General features: G+C 40.3%; 3 protein-coding genes across 14 annotated transcripts in view; all 3 read left to right on the plus strand.

Moving 5' to 3' along the window:
* Nucleotides 1–22,788, plus strand: part of LOC146677678 (protocadherin gamma-C5-like) — a 285,476-nt gene that overhangs the window by 44,439 nt on the left and 218,249 nt on the right. The window contains exon 1 of one of the 12 annotated variants that reach the window (XM_085424926.1): nucleotides 6,030–8,728. The exons of 7 other annotated variants lie outside the window; for them this stretch is intronic. In XM_085424926.1, the coding sequence (XP_085281052.1) occupies nucleotides 6,326–8,728 (2,403 nt within the window). In that variant the 5' untranslated portion in view covers nucleotides 6,030–6,325. Of the gene's footprint in view, nucleotides 1–6,029; nucleotides 8,729–11,654; nucleotides 14,078–16,177; nucleotides 18,674–22,788 lie in introns of those variants that run through there. 4 more of the 12 variants (XM_085425111.1, XM_085424936.1, XM_085424964.1 and 1 more) reach the window with 4 other exon arrangements.
* LOC146677685 (protocadherin beta-16-like) lies at nucleotides 414–3,070 on the plus strand. The gene has a single exon (XM_085382491.1). The coding sequence runs from the start codon at nucleotides 515–517 to the stop codon at nucleotides 2,948–2,950; it is 2,436 nt and encodes an 811-aa protein (XP_085238617.1). The 5' UTR covers nucleotides 414–514; the 3' UTR covers nucleotides 2,951–3,070.
* Nucleotides 20,254–22,659, plus strand: LOC146677686 (protocadherin gamma-A12-like). Its single transcript, XM_085382501.1, has one exon. The coding sequence runs from the start codon at nucleotides 20,256–20,258 to the stop codon at nucleotides 22,650–22,652; it is 2,397 nt and encodes a 798-aa protein (XP_085238627.1). The 5' UTR covers nucleotides 20,254–20,255; the 3' UTR covers nucleotides 22,653–22,659.

Consider the following 22,788-nt stretch of genomic DNA (forward strand, 5'->3'; position numbering starts at 1 on the left):
CAAACATTTAATTGTTTTTCAAAAGTTATCATGTAAATCGTGGCCACACATTTTCGGTGAACACAGATATTTAAACTTTAATTTGTATCACATTTTGTATACAATAATGATCTAAACGTTCGCAGATATGAGTTTTCATCGGCAGCATTGCTCAGTATACAGCGACCTTTCGGATTAATGCAATTTTTATTTCTTTTTTTTATCTGTCTGCACACTTCAATATACACTTTTACTTTTAAATTAAGGTTCAACTTTCGTCCATAAACGCTTCCATGCGCCTTGTACAGGGCTGCTGCTCAATGCAATCTTTAAATTAGACTCACGATGTCGCTGTCCACCTTGCCTATCTTAAAATCCACACCTATTTGTCGAGGCAAAATGTGTTTTAATGTGCTGCAGTTGGTCATCGAAGGACAGGCAGACGTGGTTTTAGATTGTGCTGATTTTGGCTTAAATAATATTTGTGTGTTTGTTGTATTCCTGCGCATTACAGAGGAAAGATATACATGTCAAGATGGTTAACGCGACATTTGGAATACACACCCTTGTCGTTGCTTTACTCTTCTTTTGTTTGTATTTTGTCAGCGGGGATATAAGCTACTCTTTTACAGAGGAAATGCGACACGGGACTGTGATCGGAAATATCGCCAAAGACCTCGGCATCGACGCAAATACACTATCTCTTCGAAAGGCTCGTATTGATACTGAAGGAAGCGACAAACGATTCTGTGAAATAAACCTCCGTAACGGAGATCTGATTGTTGCCGAAAGGATTGACAGAGAGGGCCTGTGTGGAGACAAAGCATCCTGCGTTTTAAAACAAGAACTCATGTTGGAAAATCCATTAGAACTGCAGCGAATCAGCCTACATGTCCAGGATATAAATGACAACTCCCCACAGTTTGATAAGAATTTGATCCATATAGATATTAGAGAATCTGCGTCAAAAGGTGCTCGTTTTCCAATAGAAGAAGCGCACGATGCCGACATAGGTAAAAATTCAGTTCAATCATACAACCTACAGACGAATGAAAATTTTTTCCTTGGAGTTGGAACCAATTCTGTGGAACTTGTTCTTAACAAAGAGCTCGATCGTGAAACATTACAAGAAATTAATCTACTTCTGACCGCTTTAGATGGTGGTTCCCCTCAAAGATCAGGTACCGTGGTCATTCACATTACTGTTTTGGACGCTAATGATAACGTGCCAGTGTTTAGCCAGGCCGTTTATAAAGCCAGTCTGTCAGAAAACTCTCCCATGGGTACTGTTGTGCTGACAGTAAAAGCAATTGATGCAGATGATGGACTAAATGGAGAAGTTACATATGATTTTGGACACGTTTCAGAAGACGTTAAGTCAATATTTGCCATAGATTATAAAACAGGGGATATAAAATTGTCCGCCACAGTTGATTATGAAACAGTGAGATCGTTTGAGCTTCGCATAACTGCGAAAGATGGTTTAGGATTAACTTCCTATGCTAAAGTCATAATAGATGTTACTGATGTGAATGACAACCCACCTGTAATATATCTAAAGTCACTGTCGAACCCCATACCCGAACACTTGTCACCTGGTACAGAGGTGGGCATCATTAACGTGCAGGACAGAGATTCGGAGAATAACCGACAGGTCCGCTGCTCCATCCAGCAGGGTGTCCCCTTTAAGTTGGTTCCTTCTATTAAAAACTATTATTCTCTGGTGACCACAGGGCAACTAGACCGCGAATTAGTTTCCAATTACAACATTACAATCACTGCCACTGACGATGGCTCTCCACCTCTGTCCTCTTCTAAAAGTGTTCAGTTATCTGTAGCTGACATCAACGACAACCCGCCTGTGTTTGATGAGCAGTCGTACAGCGCATATGTGAGTGAGAATAACAAACCTGGCTCCACTTTATGTTCCGTTAGTGCTCGAGACCCCGACTGGAGACAGAACGGTACAGTGGTTTATTCTCTGTTAGCTGGTGAGGTGAACGGTGCCCCGGTGTCCTCCTATCTGTCTGTGAACGGAGACACGGGTGTGATCCACGCTGTGAGGTCGTTTGATTATGAACAGTTTAGGAGTTTTAAAGTCCATGTGATGGCCAGAGACAACGGTTCTCCTCCTCTCAGCAGCAACGTGACCGTGAGTGTGTTCATCTCAGATGTGAATGACAACTCTCCTCAGATCCTCTACCCCTCCCCAGAGGGCAACTCCTTCATGACCGAGCTGGTCCCCAAAGCTGCACACGGAGGCTCTCTGGTGTCCAAAGTGATCGCGGTGGACGCGGACTCCGGACAGAACGCCTGGCTGTCCTATCAAATAGTCAAATCCACTGATCCGGGACTTTTTACAATTGGTGTCCACAGTGGAGAGATCAAGACACAGCGGGACATTTCTGAATCTGACAGCATGAAACAGAACCTTGTAGTGGCAGTGAAAGATAACGGGCAGCCCTCTCTGTCTGCCACCTGTTCCATGTATTTACTTATTTCTGATAACTTGGCGGAGGTGCCAGAACTGAAAGACATCTCTCATAATGAGAACAATTCCAAACTGACCTTTTATCTGATCATCGCGCTGGTGTCTGTCTCCACGTTTTTTCTGACTTTCATCATCATCATCCTGGGTTTGAGGTTTTGTCGCAGGAGAAAGCCCAGACTGTTGTTTGATGGAGCAGTTGCCATCCCCAGCGGTTATCTCCCTCCTAATTACGCAGATGTTGATGGCACAGGAACTTTACGCAGCACTTACAATTATGACGCTTATCTAACCACAGGTTCAAGAACCAGTGACTTTAAGTTTGTGACATCATACAATGACAACACGCTGCCTGCTGACCAGACTCTGAAGAAAAGTCCATCAGACTTTGCTGATGTTTTTGGAGATTCTTTGGAGACTCTGGAGGTAGGAGGACATGTTTTTGAACTAGGCTCTTGTGTTCATGTCTTCCAGCCTTACTAATTCATATCAACTTTTTTCCACCACCAAATACCATATTAAATAACCAGTTTAATGGGGTAGTATGACACCAGGCAGATTATGCTCCTGAAATTTGCTTTTTAATTCAAAATGGACAAATTAATACCCCTAAACTGAGTTTGTGTTCTCTTAAAATCAAAAGAAAAATGTTAAGAGGACTATAAACGTTTCTGGAACATGCAGTTATAATTTCTTACGCTGTGTGGCTTCTGGCTGGATTATTTTATGCATAAGAACAATTAAATTTTAGTTGAAGAGGATAGGATATGGTTTCTATAGAGATTATATTCCATCTTCGATTAAATGTTAAGCATACTTATCTAAACACTTAACTGACTTTTCAGTGTTCTCTATGAACATCACACTGCTTGTTAAGTTGTCTGTTAAAGTTACTACTGAATGTAAATTGGATTCATAATTGCTTCATATGCACCTGAGACATGAGATTTGGTTGACTTTGGAGTTTGGATTTTTCATGTGTTACAACTGCAGTCTGCCGACCAGACTCTGAGGAAAAGTCCATCAGAGTTTGTAAATTATTTGGTTGATAACGGGATTCCCTAAAAGTAGGGCCCTGTTATGTTTTTGTCATTGATGACACATCTTTATACTTCACTATTGATCTGAACTCTCTGACTTTATACAACCATTTAGATGATCCTCTAGAATATTTTTCTGGAATCATTTCATGGTGTTTATTAATTTGATGTTTTGTATATCCTCTCTGCTCAGAAAGTTAAGAGGTTATGAGACAAGTTTTTAATATGCATCTACATTAGAGTCTTATTTGCAAGTGCAGGTTTCAAATACATATGAGAGAAATCATTCTTAAATTACTGAATATTTGATGTTGCAATATATGTTTTTATAGCATAATGTTCTTAAGTAGATTCCTAGTACTGAGGCATTATTCCTAATCTTCACTATACTAAATCTATTTTCAAGGGTTAAGTTTTGTTAAGATTTTACAAATACAAGGTCTCTGTTGTTTTAAATAGGCTCTCCCTGTATTTATTTATTTGAAATCCACCCAGTTAAAAGCTATTTGTTTATGCTTTGATCATCCCTGAAGAAAAAAATAGCTCTTGATCCACAAAGTATGTTAGGTGTTGTGCTAGTTTTTCATTTCTTGGTTATATATGACATGTACATACAGCAACAGCCATTTCAAAATAGTGCTATTGTCCTCATTGATTTAGTCTGATAACCTAACTCACCATGCAGTGGTCATATAATTGAACTTAGGCTATACAATCAAATATTGTAGTAGCTTCAAAATGGCTTTCGAAGTCTTTTGTTTCCAGGCCAGTGGCCTTAATACTATCCCAGTATACTATTGCTATTGGCTGCATAAATACTCATAGCAAATATTTAGGGGTAGTTTTTATGCCTTGCCAATTTAAAATCTTTACATGCCAAATTTGGCTTTTGATGATTACTCAGTCATCCAGTATTCACTTTTGTAACAGCAGGTGCATAAAAGTTCTGACCTCTGAGGGTACAATGAGTTGGGTCAAAATGATGCCATTATCAGTGGTGTTACCTGACTTTGTGTAAAGTCTCAATTTTCACCCAAATGACTAATCACTGCAATGCAGATGAAGATGAACTATCAGTGCATTAGTTTTTCATAGTTTTATGCTACAAATAAAGTGCAATAATTGTATTCCTCTATATTTTTCTCTATTCTGTAACCTCTAACTAAGAGAACAAATTAAAAACAACAAATGCATAATTCCAGTATCAGCATGCAATACTTTAAGAATGCACAGTCTTGTCTGGTGGTTGGAGAACTATAAGACAATGCAAACTGCTAAATAATATAATTTCAAATCACATGCTGAAAGTTAATCCCTGTTGGAATTCTCAATAGCAGCTTTTCCTTTTCTACTCAGTGACCAACCCTGACATTCAGACCACTGAATAGCACTGGTGCTGTTAAATAATACTTTGATGTTGTGAAACGTTTATTTTTTTTATACATATAAACTGGTAAGTTATGATGTTACACCAAAATCTTGCATAGGAAGGTTTTCATCATTAACAGCACAGGGGGAAAAAAAAACAAACATACAAAATTCTTAACTCATCCCAGACCTGCAGACATTATTTTACTGTCTAATGCTTGGTGTTTTTACATTAGGTTATTACCAGACATTGAGTGAGACAATCTTTGTTTACTAAGAAAAGAAGATACTTAAGTTATTACATGATACAGGATCTAATCTCTCTTGGTAATTTAAGATTTACAAAAAATAAGGATGTATTTCTCTAACTTGTCGGTCTTTTATTTTTTGAATACACATGGCAACAGCTTTAGTTCATTCCTACCTGCTTGAATTTAGAAGTGGATGTAAGAGTTAATACCCGCACAAATCATAAACTTTATGTGAGATATTTGTTTCTCTAAGGCATTACCTTATTCCGATGGTAATAGTGGAAAGTCATTGTTCTTTTTTCAGATATTTTAGGTTGTTTGTTAAAGAAACTCAATGAAACAAGTTATATGGAACATCCTTGAGCTACTAAATTTGATTCTGCTGTATATTATCCAAGGGTATCACTTATAATATTTGTTTTTGGCATTTTTGAATCAAATGTCTTATGTTTCTATACACAAAATTGATTAAAAAAAAAAAGTGAGGCATTGATTGAATAAGTAAAGCAGTTTACATTAGGGCAATATTTGTGGTTCCCTTTTATTAATTTCTCAGGAACTTATTTTATGTCTGATGTAGAAATGGATACTAGAGGTCTTCCTTGAAGTGTACTTGAGAGATGGTTGATAATGAATATAGTATATTGCCACTATTCCTTAAGGTCTTTGATTTTGGCTCATGTGCACACAAGTTGCTTTCTATAGATTTAGTAACAGCCCTTGCAGATGGATTAGTATCGGTTTGAATTTGTAAGCAACTATAGCTCTTACTTGTCTTTTGCAGGATTACACATGGATTTGTTTAACATATGGTTTATTATTTCATTGAAAGGCGCACCACAGGTGGAAAAGGAAAAAAGAAGAAATCTGTATGAATGACCAAATAACACCGAAGTCTAGATTGTCATTATTTATATTGATTAATAAGGGCGTTATAACTCGAAGCTGGCCTCTTGTTTGGGTTTGCAGTGCTATAATTTAACGAAACTCTTGGTGTCACTGTGCACCAACAAAGACAGGAGGTCTCTATTCTTCATCTATTCTTTTCTGCCATTGCGAAGCCTTATTTTGGTGTAGCGTGTCTAGGTTGAGGGCATTACAAAAGGCAAACGCTGGGATTATTTAGAATATTCAAAAAGAGCACTATTTTTGATCACTTTCAAGGAATTTTCCAGGAAAGGATTAAACCTTATTCGATCATGGGAAGTGCAGTATACGGAAGATTGGCTATGAATTGCTATTGTGTGGTTTTCCTTTTCGTGGCCTTGCATTTCGCCCATGGAGACGTGAGCTACACTATCGCAGAGGAGATGAAAGGCGGATTTGTGATAGGGAATATCGCCAAAGATCTGGGTCTTGGGATGGCGACTCTTTCCTCGCGTAAAGCCCGCATTGACACAGACAGAGACGATAAAAGGTATTGTGACATTAATCTGAGCACCGGAGATTTGACTGTCAGTGACAGGATCGACAGGGAAAGTCTTTGTGGTAAAAAAGCCAGCTGCGTTTTAAAAGAGGAGCTTGTGCTGGAAAACCCTTTAGAGCTTCATCGCATCAGTATTCATGTGCAAGATATAAATGATAACGCGCCAGAGTTTAGTGAGGATCTGATTTCATTTGAAATAAGAGAATCGGCAGACAAAGGAGAGAGATTTTTACTTACGGAAGCCCGCGATGCCGACATAGGCACAAACGCTGTGCAACGGTACAATTTACAAAACAATGAGCATTTCACCATTAATGTAAATACAGATGTTAGTGGAAGGAAACATTCCGAATTGGTTTTGTTAAAAGAACTAGACCGAGAAAAAGCGAAAGAGCTGAAATTAGTGCTTACAGCTGTAGATGGTGGATCTCCTCAGAGATCAGGTACTGCGATTATTCGCATCACTGTGTTGGATGCTAATGATAACGCCCCAGTGTTCAGCCAGGCCGTTTATGAAGCCAGTGTGCCTGAAAACTCTCTTTTAGATACCGTAGTTGTTACAGTGAGCGCAACCGATGCAGACACTGGCCCAAATGGTGATATTACATATAACTTCGATCATGTCTCTGATGAGCATGCATCTTTGTTTTCACTGAATCATAAGACAGGAGAGGTAAAAGTTATCGGGTCACTTGATTATGAAACGGAGACTTCAATAGAGCTGCGAGTAAGAGCAAAGGACGGACCGGGTCTTACCTCTTATTGTACAGTAGTTATAGATATAACTGATGTCAATGACAACCCACCAGCCATCAATTTGAAATCACTAACTAACCCCATACCTGAGAACGTGCCACCTGGTACAGAGGTGGGCATCATTAACGTGCAGGACAGAGATTCTGAGAATAACCGACAGGTCCGTTGCTCCATCCAGCAGGGTGTCCCCTTTAAGTTGGTTCCGTCTATTAAAAACTATTATTCTCTGGTGACCACAGGACAACTGGACCGTGAACTAGTGTCTGATTACAACATTACAATCACTGCCACTGACGAGGGCTCTCCACCTCTGTCCTCTTCTAAAAGTGTTCAGTTATCTGTAGCTGACATCAACGACAACCCACCTGTGTTTGAGGAACAGTCGTACAGCGCATATGTGAGTGAGAATAACAAACCTGGCTCCACTTTATGTTCCGTTAGTGCTCGAGACCCCGACTGGAGACAGAATGGCACAGTGGTTTATTCTCTGTTAGCTGGTGAGGTGAACGGTGCCCCGGTGTCCTCCTATCTGTCTTTGAACGGAGACACGGGTGTGATCCACGCTGTGAGGTCGTTTGATTATGAACAGTTTAGGAGTTTTAAAGTCCACGTGATGGCCAGAGACAACGGTTCTCCTCCTCTCAGCAGCAACGTGACCCTGAGTGTTTTCATCTCAGATGTGAATGACAACTCTCCTCAGATCCTGTATCCCTCCCCGGAGGGCAACTCCTTCATGACCGAGCTGGTCCCCAAAGCTGCACACGGAGGCTCTCTGGTGTCCAAAGTGATCGCGGTGGACGCGGACTCCGGACAGAACGCCTGGCTGTCCTATCAAATAGTCAAATCCACTGATCCGGGACTTTTTACAATTGGTGTCCACAGCGGAGAGATCAGGACACAGCGGGACATTTCTGAATCTGACAGCATGAAACAGAACCTTGTAGTGGCAGTGAAAGATAACGGACAGCCCTCTCTGTCTGCCACCTGTTCCATGTATTTACTTATTTCTGATAACTTGGCTGAGGTGCCAGAACTGAAGGATCTGTCTTATAATGAGAGCAATTCCAAACTGACCTCTTATCTCATCATCGCGCTGGTGTCTGTGTCCACGTTTTTTCTGACTTTCATCATCATCATCCTGGGTTTGAGGTTTTGTCGTAGGAGAAAGCCCAGACTGTTGTTTGATGGAGCAGTTGCCATCCCCAGCGGTTATCTCCCTCCTAATTACACAGATGTTGATGGCACAGGAACTTTACGCAGCACTTACAACTATGACGCGTACCTGACCACAGGTTCAAGAACCAGTGACTTTAAGTTTGTGACATCATACAATGACAACACGCTGCCTGCTGACCAGACTCTGAAGAAAAGTCCATCAGACTTTGCTGATGTCTTTGGAGATTCTTTGGAGACTCCTGAGGTAGGAGGACATGTTTTTGAACTAGGCTCTTGTGTTCCTGTCTTCCAGCCTTACTAATTCATATCAACTTTTTTCCACCATCAAATACCATATTAAATAACCAGTTTAAAAGGGTAGTATGACACCAGGCAGATTATGCTCCTGAAATTTGGTTTTTAATTCAAAATCGACAAATTAAAGTTGAAGTTACTACTGAATGTAAATTGGATTCAGAATTGTTTCATATGCACCTGAGACATGAGATTTGGTTGACTTTAGAATTTGGATTTTTCATGTGTTACAACTGCAGTCTGCTGACCAGACTCTGAGGAAAAGTCCATCAGAGTTTGTAAATTATTTGGTTAAGAACAAGATTTCCTAAAAGTAGGGCCCTGTTATGTTTTTGTGATTGATGACACGTCTTTATAATTCTCTATTGATCTGAACTCTCTGACTTTATACAACCATTTAGATGATCCTCTAGAATACTGTTCTGGTATCATTTCATGGTGTTTATTAATTTGATGTTAATGTTTTGTTTATCCTCTCTGCTCAGAAAGTTAAGAGGTTATGAGACAAGTTTTTAATATGCATCTACATTAGAGTCTTATTTGCAGGAGCAGTTTTCAAATACATATGAGAGAAATCATTCTTAAATTACTGAATATTTGATATTCCAACATGTGTTTTTATAGTATAATATTCTTAATTAGATTCCTAGTACTGAGGCATTATTCCTATTCTTCACTATACTAAATCTATTTTCAAGGGTTACTTTTTGTTAAGATTTCACAAATACAAGGTCTCTGTTGTTTTAAATAGGCTCTCCCTGTATTTATTTATTTGAAATCCACCCAGTTAAAAGCTATTTGTTCATGCTTTGATCATCCCTGGAGAAAAAAATAGCTCCTGATCCACAAAGTATGTTAGGTGTTGTGCTAGTTTTTCATTTCTTGGTTATATATGACATGTACATACAGCAACAGCCATTTCAAAATTGTGCTATTGATTTAGTCTTATAACCTAACTCACCACGCAGTGGTCATATAATTGAACTTAGTCTATACAATCGAATATTGTAGTAGCTTCAAAATGGCTTACGAAGTCTTTTGTTTCCAGGCCACTGGCCTTAACAGTATTACAGTATACAATTGCTATTGGCTGCATAAATGCTCATAGCAAATATTTAGGGGTAGTTTTTTATGCCTTGCCAATTTAAAGTCTTTACATGCCAAAATTGGCTTTTGATGATTACTCAGTCATCCAGTATTCACTTCTGTAACAGCAGGTGCATAAAAGTTCTGACCTCTGGGTACAATGAGTGGGGTCAAACTTATGCCATTACCAGTGGTGTTACCTGACTTTGTGCGTCTCAGTTTTCACCCAAACTACTAATCACCGCAATGCAGATGAAGCTGAGCTATCAGTGCATTAGTTTTTCATACTTTTATGCTACAAATAAAGTGCAACAATTGTATTCCTCTATATTTTTCTCTATTCTGTAACCTCTAACTGAGAGAACAAATTAAAAACAACAGATGCATAATTCCAGTATCAGCATGCCATACTTTGAGAATGCACAGTCTTGTCTGGTGGTTGGAGAACTATAAGACAATGCAAACTGCTAAATAATATAATTTCAAATTACATGCTGCAAGTTAATCCCTGTTGGAATTCTCAATAGCAGATTTTCCTTTTCTACTCAGTGATCAACCCTGACATTCAGACCACTGAATAGCACTGGTGCTGTTAAATAATACTTTGATGTTGTGAAACTTTTATTTTTTATACATATAAACTGGTAAGTTATGATGTTACACCAAATTCTTGCATAGGAAGGTTTTCATCATTAACAGCACAGGGAAAAAAAAAACAAACATACAAAAGTCTTAACTCATCTCAGACCTGCAGACATTATTTTACTGTTTAATGCTTGGTGTTTTTACATTAGGTTATTACCAGACATTGAGTGAGACAATCTGTGTTTACTAAGAAAAGAAGATACTTTAGTTATTACATGATCTAATCTCTCTTGGTAATTTAAGATTTACAAAAAATAAGGATGTATTTCTCTTACTTGTTGGTCTTTTCTTTGTTGAATACACATGGCAACAGCTTTGGTTCATTCCTACCTGCTTGAAATTAGAAGTGGATTTAAGAGTTAATACCCTCCTAAATCATGCACTTTATGCGAGATATTTGTTTCTCTAAGTTTCACCTTATTCGGATGGTGATAGTGGAAAGTCATTGTTCTTTTTGAAGATATTTCAGGTTGTTTGTTAAAGAAACTCAATGAAACAAGTTATATGGAACATCCTTGAGCTACTGAATTTGATTCTGCTGTATATTATCCAAGGGTATCACTTATAATATTTGTTTTTGGCATTTGTGAATCAAATGTCTTATTTTTCTATATGCAAAAAATGATGGAAAAAAAGAAAAGAAAAATGCAGCATTGATTGAATAAGTAGAGCAGTTTACATTATGACAATATTTGTGGTTCCCTTTTATTGATTTCTCAGGAACTTATTTTATGTCTGATGTAGAAATGAATACTAGAGGTCTTCCTTGAAGTGTGCTTGAGAGATGGTTGATAATGAAAATAGTATATTGCCACTATCCCTTAAGAAATCAGTATGAATGACAAAATAACACCGAAGTCCCTAGAGTGTCAATAATTTTATTGATTAATAAGGGCGTTATAACTCGAAGCTGGCCTCTTGTTTGGGTTTGCAGTGCTATAATTTAACGAAACTCTTGGTGTCACTGTGCACCAACAAAGACAGGAGGTCTCTGTTCTTCATCTATTCTTTTCTGCCATTGCGAAGTCTTATTTTTGGTGTAGCGTGTCTAGGTTAAGGGCGTTACAAAAGGCAAACGCTGGGATTATTTAGAATATTTAAAAAGAGCACTATTTTTGATCACTTCCAAGGAATTTTCCAGGAAAGGATTAAACCTTGATCGATCATGGGAAGTGCAGTATACGGAAGATTGGCTATGAATTGCTATTGTGTGGTTTTCCTTTTCGTGGCCTTGCATTTCGCCCATGGAGACGTGAGCTACACTATCGCAGAGGAAATGAAAGTCGGATTTGTGATAGGGAATATCGCCAAAGATCTGGGTCTTGGGATTGCGACTCTTTCCTCGCGTAAAGTCCGCATTGACACAGACAGGGACGATAAAAGGTATTGTGATATTAATCTGAGCACCGGAGATTTGACTGTCAGTGACAGGATCGACAGGGAAAGTCTTTGTGGTAAAAAAGCCAGCTGTGTTTTAAAAGAGGAGCTTGTGCTGGAAAACCCTTTAGAGCTTCATCGCATCAGTATTCATGTGCAAGATATAAATGATAACGCGCCAGAGTTTAGTGAGAATCTGATTTCACTTGAAATAACAGAATCGGCAGACAAAGGAGCGAGATTTTTACTTACGGAAGCCCGCGATGCCGACATAGGCACAAATGCTGTCCAACGTTACAATTTACAAAACAATGAGCATTTCACCATTAATGTAAATACAGATGTTAGTGGGAGGAAACATTCCGAATTGATTTTGTTAAAAGAACTAGACCGAGAAAAGGAGAAAGGGCTGAAATTAGTGCTTACAGCTGTAGATGGTGGATCTCCTCAGAGATCAGGTACTGCGATTATTCACATCACTGTGCTGGATGCTAATGATAACGCCCCAGTGTTCAGCCAGGCCGTTTATGAAGCCAGTGTGCCTGAAAACTCTCTTTTAGATACCGTAGTTGTTACAGTGAGCGCAACCGATGCAGACACTGGCCCAAATGGTGATATTACATATAACTTCGATCATGTCTCTGATGAACATGTATCTTTGTTTTCACTGAATCATAAGACAGGAGAGATAAAAGTTATCGGGTCACTTGATTATGAAACGGAGAGTTCAATAGAGCTGCGAGTAAGAGCAAAGGACGGACCGGGTCTTACCTCTTATTGTACAGTAGTTATAGATATAACTGATGTCAATGACAACCCACCAGCCATCAATTTGAAATCATTAACTAACCCTATACACGAGAACGTCCCACCTGCTACAGAGGTGGGCATCATTAACGTGCAGGACAGAGATTCTGAGAATAACCGACAGGTCCGCTGCTCCATCCAGCAGGGTGTCCCCTTTAAGTTGGTTCCGTCTATTAAAAACTATTATTCTCTGGTGACCACAGGGCAACTGGACCGCGAATTAGTGTCCGATTACAACATTACAATCACTGCCACTGACGAGGGCTCTCCACCTCTGTCCTCTTCTAAAAGTGTTCAGTTATCTGTAGCTGACATCAACGACAACCCACCTGTGTTTGAGGAACAGTCGTACAGCGCATATGTGAGTGAGAATAACAAACCGGGCTCCACTTTATGTTCCGTTAGTGCTCGAGACCCCGACTGGAGACAGAATGGCACAGTGGTTTATTCTCTGTTAGCTGGTGAGGTGAACGGTGCCCCGGTGTCCTCCTATCTGTCTGTGAACGGAGACACGGGTGTGATCCACGCTGTGAGGTCGTTTGATTATGAACAGTTCAGGAATTTCAAAGTCCACGTGATGGCCAGAGACAATGGTTCTCCTCCTCTCAGCAGCAACGTGACCGTGCGTGTGTTCATCTCAGATGTGAATGACAACTCTCCTCAGATCCTGTACCCCTCCCCGGAGGGCAACTCCTTCATGACCGAGCTGGTCCCCAAAGCTGCACACGGAGGCTCTCTGGTGTCCAAAGTGATCGCGGTGGACGCAGACTCCGGACAGAACGCTTGGTTGTCCTATCATATAGTCAAATCCACTGATCCGGGACTTTTTACTATTGGTGTCCACAGCGGAGAGATCAGGACACAGCGGGACATTTCTGAATCTGACAGCATGAAACAGAACCTTGTAGTGGCAGTGAAAGATAACGGACAGCCCTCTCTGTCTGCCACCTGTTCCATGTATTTACTTATTTCTGATAACTTGGCTGAGGTGCCAGAACTGAAGGATCTGTCTTTTAATGAGAGCAATTCCAAACTGACCTCTTATCTGATCATCGCGCTGGTGTCTGTGTCCACGTTTTTTCTGACTTTTATCATCATCATCCTGGGTTTGAGGTTTTGTCGTAGGAGAAAGCCCAGACTGTTGTTTGATGGAGCAGTTGCCATCCCCAGTGGTTATCTTCCTCCTAATTACACAGATGTTGATGGCACAGGAACTTTACGCAGCACTTACAACTATGACGCGTACCTAACCACAGGTTCAAGAACCAGTGACTTTAAGTTTGTGACATCATACAATGACAACACGCTGCCTGCTGACCAGACTCTGAAGAAAAGTCCATCAGACTTTACAGATGTGTTTGGAGATGGCGATATGTCTCCTAAGGTAGGAAGATATCGCATGTCCTATTTTCAATAACTGTACAGCTTGTAAATATTGGTTAATTTCAAAGCGTTTGGAGGCTGTGATACTTCTGCCAATTAAGGAAATTGAATATTTTCTTTTTTCTTTTTGATAAAACACTCATACTGAGCAGGTTTTTTTCGCACGTGGTTCTTAAACTTTGCTTTTAAATAAGAAACAGACCGCTGTACAAGTAAAAAATAGATACTTTCACTTGATGTTAATCCTCTGTTTCTTGATATGATCGTGTTTTTTCTTGTTAGTTTTTAATCTTGTACTTGTACCTTGATTTTCTTAACACTTACATGGTGTGGTGTTATGTTCTTGAGAGTTACGGTCTGTCCATCATAACGTATTCAATAGAAGAGTTAAAAAAGTGAACTCTTTACTTGACAGGTTTCTGAGTATGTGTATGATAGTATTAAAGTGAATAGTATTAAATGAAAAGTTTGGTTTGGCATTCTTTGTTCATTTTGCTCAAAGGCCAAACAAAAGATTCCCTTGGGCAGTTAAGCTGTTAAGGGTTTCTTAGAGGAAAGATCCCAAAAATGCTCTAATGTTCTTACTTATCACCTTCAGTATTAAACAGATTATCACACGTGCCTATGTCCTCTGTTGTCATCACATATCATCTTAGATCTCCTGCAGGACATTTAGTATATTTTAGACAGTTCCATCACAACAATAAATAAAAGAATAACTTTTGTAAAATATGTGTTTTCTGACAACAGAACAATTCTACAAACCTGTCTAATGAATGGCAGGTTTCGTTGAACTTATACTGTTGGTACATGTTGACTCAAGAGCTTTGAAACACAGTCTATGGTGTCTTGTTTTATTGTTTATTTGTTTATTTAATTGGCCAAAAGTATCTGTGTTTCAATTAAAGTTAGCCAGCGTGGGTCAGAGTTGTAATACTTTTCTTGTTCTTCTGTTCGAGAGGCAGAGAGGCGGTTGGAATTGCTGTTTTTCCACTTTGCGATGAGTTTATCAGTTGCCCTTGTCTGTGTCTTTGGAGCCGACATGCAGCTGGTACTCTGTGTCTCTGTCCTTGGTGCTGAGCAGGCCTAGTCCATGCTATCCTTGGTGCTGAACCTTTTGTTTCCTCTTGTGACGTATTTTCATGGGGAATGCGCTGCTATGCTGCTATGTTTTATGTATAACTTTTTAATTATTTTTTAATTTTTAGGCTACAGTTTAACAGTTTCATTTGTTTTTATGGAGACGTGTGTTCCATTTTCCTAACAAGATTTTGCTATGACATCACATCTATTCCTAAGTATGATTAAAAATAAGGAAAAGTAGAATCACAAGTGTAACCGGATAAAAATGTTTGTGGTCACATAGTGACAATTCACGTTATACATGACTATCGGTAGCGAATTGTACATATTTATAGAAGTTGTTTCTTCATGAAAGAAGTAGTAATATCCCTCCTTTATCTTAAATCTCGTGGTAACTGAGGTAATGCTTGTATTGACATATTTTACTGAAACACTGAAAGCACTGGTTTGGTTCTTTGTTATTTTCTGTTATTATTCATTGCATATTTTTAGTGAACTAATGTTTCTTTAATGGTCTTCGTATAAGTTAAGGGCAGGGTTTTTGTGCGTCTCAAGACAAAATTCTAAAAGTTATCCAGACTATTTAGGGAGACTTAAACAGGAAAACCAAGACTGACTTTCAAGCAACGGCAAAATGTTAAAAATGCAGCCAAAATGTAAATGATGCGTGGAAAAATATACGAAGCATTTTGTGTGTTTTCAAAGTTTTGATTCGGATGAGAGATAATGCAATTTAATGGAGCCTTTAAACATCAATGAAAAAAAGTCACATAAAGAGTAGTGAAGAAAAAATTACAGAATCCTGCCTTCATACAGCTGTGTTTGAATACCCGCGTTGAAATGTTTTTGTTAAAGTATAAAAGAGAAATGATATCTTCACGGATCAAGCAAAAACGTTTTCTCCAAAACTGTTATGTGCTATTTATGCTCAGGGTGTCACTATAGACCAGCAAAGCAGGAGAATTTCAACCTACTTTGCACACCACCCATCAGTGGGTTCGACCATTCTATTTTTTGCAGTCTACAATACCAGCGACAAAAAATAGAAATATACTGATCCAGTGACTTGTTTTTAAAGATTTAAATTAACGTGTTTTAACTTCTGTAGTGCTGTCATAGGATGGCGCACAGACAGCGTGTTTGTCAAAGCCTTTGCTTTTTTTTTCTCTTTGATATAATCCAATACGCACACGGAGATCTGAGCTATTCTGCACATGAGGAGCTGAAGCGCGGATCTGTTATTGGAAATATCGCTAAAGATCTCGGGCTGGATCTGGGTCGGCTATCTGCTCGAAAACCTCGTGTTGACTTGGAAGGAAGCGAAAGACAGTATTGTGGAATAAACCAGAGAAGCGGAGAGTTTTTCGTTGCGGAGAGAATAGACCGAGAGGAGCACTGTGGAGAAAGGCCTTCGTGTGTTCTCAAATTCGACTTGCTGTTAGAGAATCCGTTGGAGCTGCACCGGTTGTCCCTGCAGGTGCAGGACATAAACGACAATGCGCCAATCTTTCCGAAAGATATTATAAAGCTGGAAATTAGAGAATCAGCGGACAAAGGAGCCAGGTATCGCATTAATGCAGCACAAGATGCAGATGTAGGTCAAAATTCTGTTCAAAGCTACATTTTACAAGAAAACGCTCACTTTGTGTTCAGCATTCAGACGACAAGTTCTGGCAGTAAATACGGTGAGCTGGTTTTAGATACGGAGTTAGACCGAGAAGAGAAGCAGGAAATGAAATTACTGCTCACAGCCATGGATGGTGGCTCCCCTCGGAAATCAGGGACAGTGGTCATACACGTAATTGTTCTTGATGCTAATGATAACGCCCCCGTGTTCACAGAGGCCGTATATAGAGCCAGTATACCGGAAAACTCACCACTGAAAACTCCAGTTATCAGAGTAAACGCATCAGATGCAGATGAGGGCGTTAATGGAGAGGTTACTTATGAATTTAGTCGACTTTCTGATAAATTACAAAAGCTTTTTTCACTTGATCCGAAAACTGGAGAAATTCTTGTTACAGGTGAAATCGACTATGAAGAGGGGTCGAAATACGAAGTAATTGTTGAAGTCAAAGACGGTTATGGCCTTTCTTCAGAAGCAAAAGTTGTTATTGATATTACTGATGTGAACGACAATGCACCATTTATAAATCTGAAATCATTGTCTAACCCCATACCTGAGAACGCCCCACCTGGTACAGAGGTGGGCATCATTAACATGCAGGACAGAGACTCTGAGAATAACCGACAGGTCCGCTGCTCCATCCAGCAGGGTGTCCCCTTTAAGTTGGTTCCGTCTATTAAAAACTATTATTCTCTGGTGACCACAGGGCAACTAGACCGCGAATTAGTGTCCGATTACAACATTACAATCACTGCCACTGACGAGGGCTCTCCACCTCTGTCCTCTTCTAAAAGTGTTCAGTTATCTGTAGCTGACATCAACGACAACCCACCTGTGTTTGAGGAACAGTCGTACAGCGCATATGTGAGTGAGAATAACAAACCTGGCTCCACTTTATGTTCCATTAGTGCTCGAGACCCCGACTGGAGACAGAACGGTACAGTGGTTTATTCTCTGTTAGCTAGTGAGGTGAACGGTGCCCCGGTGTCCTCCTATCTGTCTGTGAACGGAGACACGGGTGTGATCCACGCTGTGAGGTCGTTTGATTATGAACAGTTCAGGAATTTCAAAGTCCACGTGATGGCCAGAGACAACGGTTCTCCTCCTCTCAGCAGCAACGTGACCGTGAGTGTGTTCATCTCAGATGTGAATGACAACTCTCCTCAGATCCTGTATCCCTCCCCGGAGGGCAACTCCTTCATGACCGAGCTGGTCCCCAAAGCTGCACACGGAGGCTCTCTGGTGTCCAAAGTGATCGCGGTGGACGCGGACTCCGGACAGAACGCCTGGCTGTCCTATCATATTGTCAAATCCACTGATCCGGGACTTTTTACCATTGGTGTCCACAGCGGAGAGATCAGGACACAGCGGGACATTTCTGAATCTGACAGCATGAAACAGAACCTTGTAGTGGCAGTGAAAGATAACGGACAGCCCTCTCTGTCTGCCACCTGTTCCATGTATTTACTTATTTCTGATAACTTGGCTGAGGTGCCAGAACTGAAGGATCTGTCTTATAATGAGAGCAATTCCAAACTGACCTCTTATCTGATCATCGCACTGGTGTCTGTGTCCACGTTTTTCCTGACTTTTATCATCATCATCCTGGGCTTCAGGTTTTGTCGCAGGAGAAAGCCCAGACTGTTGTTTGATGGAGCAGTTGCCATCCCCAGCGGTTATCTCCCTCCTAATTACGCAGATGTTGATGGCACAGGAACTTTACGCAGCACTTATAATTATGACGCGTACCTGACCACAGGTTCTAGAACCAGTGACTTTAAGTTTGTGACATCGTACAATGACAACACGCTGCCTGCTGACCAGACTCTGAAGAAAAGTCCATCAGAGTTTGGTGATGTATTCGGCGACTGCAATCCTTCACCAGAGGTAGGAACAGGCGTTTTACATTCATTTTCTGTCTTCCTCACAGTCTTGCAGCGATGCAGAAAGTACTTTTATGAACACAATCAATCTATTTTTCTTGCGCTTTTTAAAATATTTATTTTAAGTAACATATCACATGCCAGAGTAAACAAAAATTCCTTGGGTAAGTTCCGTTAGCAGTTTGGGCACGCTTCACTGTGTCTTTCACGTGTTCTAAATGTGCGTGATGTGATAGTTCATTACTAATTAATTATATACTTTATTATTTTAATTCTCTTCAGTAAAACTGTTTAGCTTATTGCGTTTTCTCTGGTTTAAACTTTTGAGCACTATATCCGCTTCTTCATCCTGTCTCTGACCTTGTTGCTGAACAAACTGAACTGGCTGCGCGTGGTATTAATATTCAGGAAAAACTTTCTGGATTTTTAGATTTGTTTTCCATTTTGAAAACACTTTAGATTACAGTGAAGTTATTTTCACCAACACATATGTGCCTCATTTATTGTGTTGCAGTTTGTCTTTTAAATAAATTACCTTTTATTATTAGGAAAACAGATCATATCATTGGAGTGACTAAAGTAAAATGGTTATCGGCGGCCTAGTGTTTAAGCGTCTGTAACTGAAGTATTACATGTCTATTTTGTTTTCTACGCCGTTAACCGCGCTTTTCTGAATGTTTATAATTGTCTGTTACTATTTAAGATCCCTCAGGAATCATAATGTAAACATCTCCTTTACCGTTTTATACGGAGTGAAACATAAACACCAAAATAGCCCTCGTTTAGGTCAGTTTGAAATTTATCACTCATTTTAATTATCTGTTAGGTCATAGTCGTGGCCTTCGGTGATATCGGTTAAACATTTTTTTTAAACTTGTCATTGGAAATTTATTGGAACTTTTTTGGGGGGGAGAAAGGGAAAGAAAAATTGTTGCAAGACATAGAGAGAGAAAGTGTTAAAGAAGGTTGGAGAGTTTTTGACTTCGATGTGATTTTGAAATGCCTTACATTAAAACTAGAGGAAATGATCTGCTGAAAATGTTGTATCGCACGTCAAAGTTTTCTATGATTATCGCATTCTTTAGAAGGACCACCTTAGAGAGACATTATTTTCAAAACCTTGTAACACATGATATGAGCATCGCCGTTGAATTAAACATATAGCACAAAATAAATAAATAAATAAATAAATAAATAAATAAATAACAAAGAAAAATAAAAAATAGCGCATTATTACACTTTCTTACGATTTTATTAAAGTTTACTTTTGAACAACCACTTTGTCAAAAAAAAAACAAACACCAACAACAAAAACAACACCAACAACAAAAACAACAACAGAAAAGGCATTTAAAAATACTTTCTGATATTATTATATATCCTTTGCACTCACGGTGTCACTATACACCAGCTATGGACTTAGTGTTGAACCCATGTTGCACACCACCCATCAGAACGAGCACACTGCTTTATCTAGTCATCAACAGCATCGACAGTTGCTTGAAAGGCTCATATACTGATCTAGGGACGTATTTCTTAAGGGTTCAAATAGCGTGTTTTAAACTGTTTAGTGCTTTCTCAGGATGATGCAGAGCCGAAGTCTTTGTCAAAGCCTCAGTTTTGTGTTTCTCTTTGTTATGGCGCAATACGCAAACGGAGATCTGAGCTATTCCGTACAAGAGGAGCTGAAACGCGGATCTGTTATTGGAAATATCGCTAAAGATCTCGGGCTGGATCTTGGTCGACTGTCTGCTCGAAAACCTCGTGTTGACTTGGAAGGAAGCGAAAGACAGTATTGTGGAATAAACCAGAGAAGCGGAGATTTATTCGTTGCGGAGAGAATAGACCGAGAGGAGCACTGTGGAGAAAGGCCTTCGTGTGTTCTCAAATTCGACTTGCTGTTAGAGAATCCGTTGGAGCTGCACCGGTTGTCCCTGCAGGTGCAGGACATAAACGACAATGCGCCAATCTTTCCGAAAGATATTATAAAGCTGGAAATTAGAGAATCAGCGGACAAAGGAGCCAGGTATCGCATTAATAGAGCACATGACGCAGATGTAGGTCAAAATTCCGTTCAAAGCTACATTTTACAAGAAAACGCTCACTTTGTGTTCAGCATTCAGACGACAAGTTCTGGCAGTAAATACGGTGAGCTGGTTTTAGATACGGAGTTAGACCGAGAAGAGAAGCAGGAAATGAAATTACTGCTCACAGCCATGGATGGTGGCTCCCCTCGGAAATCAGGGACAGTGGTCATACACGTAATTGTTCTTGATGCTAATGATAACGCCCCCGTGTTCACAGAGGCCGTATATAGAGCCAGTATACCGGAAAACTCACCACTGAAAACCCCAGTTATCAGAGTAAACGCATCAGATGCAGATGAGGGAGTTAATGGAGAGGTTACTTATGAATTTAGTCGACCTTCTGATAAATTAGAAAAGCTTTTTTCACTTGATCCCAAAACTGGAGAAATTCTTGTTACAGGTGATATCGATTATGAAGAGGGGTCGAAATACGAATTGCCTGTTGAAGCAAAAGACGGTTATGGCCTGTCTTCAGAAGCAAAAGTTATTATTGATATAACTGATGTGAACGACAATGCACCATTTATAAATCTGAAATCATTGTCTAACCCCATACCTGAGAACGCCCCACCTGGTACAGAGGTGGGCATCATTAACGTGCAGGACAGAGACTCTGAGAATAACCGACAGGTCCGCTGCTCCATCCAGCAGGGTGTCCCCTTTAAGTTGGTTCCTTCTATTAAAAACTATTATTCTCTGGTGACCACAGGACAACTGGACCGCGAACTAGTGTCCGATTACAACATTACAATCACTGCCACTGACGAGGGCTCCCCACCTCTGTCGTCGACTAAAAGTGTTCAGTTATCTGTAGCTGACATCAACGACAACCCACCTGTGTTTGAGGAACAGTCGTACAGCGCATATGTGAGTGAGAATAACAAACCGGGCTCCACGTTATGTTCCGTTAGTGCTCGAGACCCCGACTGGAGACAGAACGGTACAGTGGTTTATTCTCTGTTAGCTGGTGAGGTGAACGGTGCCCCGGTGTCCTCTTATCTGTCTGTGAACGGAGACACGGGTGTGATCCACGCTGTGAGGTCGTTTGATTACGAACAGTTCAGGAGTTTTAAAGTCCACGTGATGGCCAGAGACAACGGTTCTCCTCCTCTAAGCAGCAACGTGACCGTGAGTGTGTTCATCTCAGATGTGAATGACAACTCTCCTCAGATCCTGTACCCCTCCCCGGAGGGCAATTCCTTCATGACCGAGCTGGTCCCCAAAGCTGCACACGGAGGCTCTCTGGTGTCCAAAGTGATCGCGGTGGACGCGGACTCCGGACAGAACGCCTGGCTGTCCTATCAAATAGTCAAATCTACTGATTCGGGACTTTTTACTATTGGTGTCCACAGCGGAGAGATCAGGACACAGCGGGACATTTCTGAATCTGACCGCATGAAACAGAACCTTGTAGTGGCAGTGAAAGATAACGGACAGCCCTCTCTGTCTGCCACCTGTTCCATGTATTTACTTATTTCTGATAACTTGGCTGAGGTGCCAGAACTGAAGGATCTGTCTTATAATGAGAGCAATTCCAAACTGACCTCTTATCTGATCATCGCGCTGGTGTCTGTGTCCACGTTTTTTCTGACTTTCATCATCATCATTCTGGGTTTGAGGTTTTGTCGCAGGAGAAAGCCCAGACTGTTGTTTGATGGAGCAGTTGCCATCCCCAGCGGTTATCTCCCTCCTAATTACGCAGATGTTGATGGCACAGGAACTTTACGCAGCACTTACAATTATGACGCGTACCTAACCACAGGTTCAAGAACCAGTGATTTTAAGTTTGTGACATCATACAATGACAACACGCTGCCTGCTGACCAGACTCTGAAGAAAAGTCCATCAGACTTTGCTGATGTATTCGGGGACTGCGATACTGCCACTGAGGTATGATGCATAATTATTCCCTTCACATTAGTTCCAATGAGACAGCCACGCTTCTCTCAATCTTGTTATTTGCCATTCAGGTTTTATTTTGGTGTTTACTTTGAGACGTTCGAGGACTGTTCGTTGAAAATTCGCTTTGCTG

The sequence above is a fragment of the Rhamphochromis longiceps genome, linkage group LG2, assembly GCF_057381845.1.
Source record: "Rhamphochromis longiceps isolate RC_006_pf linkage group LG2, R_longiceps_female_GT1.1, whole genome shotgun sequence".
NCBI lineage: Eukaryota > Metazoa > Chordata > Actinopteri > Cichliformes > Cichlidae > Rhamphochromis > Rhamphochromis longiceps.

What these genes read in the sequence shown, in the direction of transcription:
- LOC146677685 (XM_085382491.1), top strand. Translation starts at nt 515, where the DNA reads ATGGTTAACGCGACATTTGGAATACACACCCTTGTCGTTGCTTTACTC.
- LOC146677686 (XM_085382501.1), top strand. Translation starts at nt 20,256, where the DNA reads ATGCAGAGCCGAAGTCTTTGTCAAAGCCTCAGTTTTGTGTTTCTCTTT.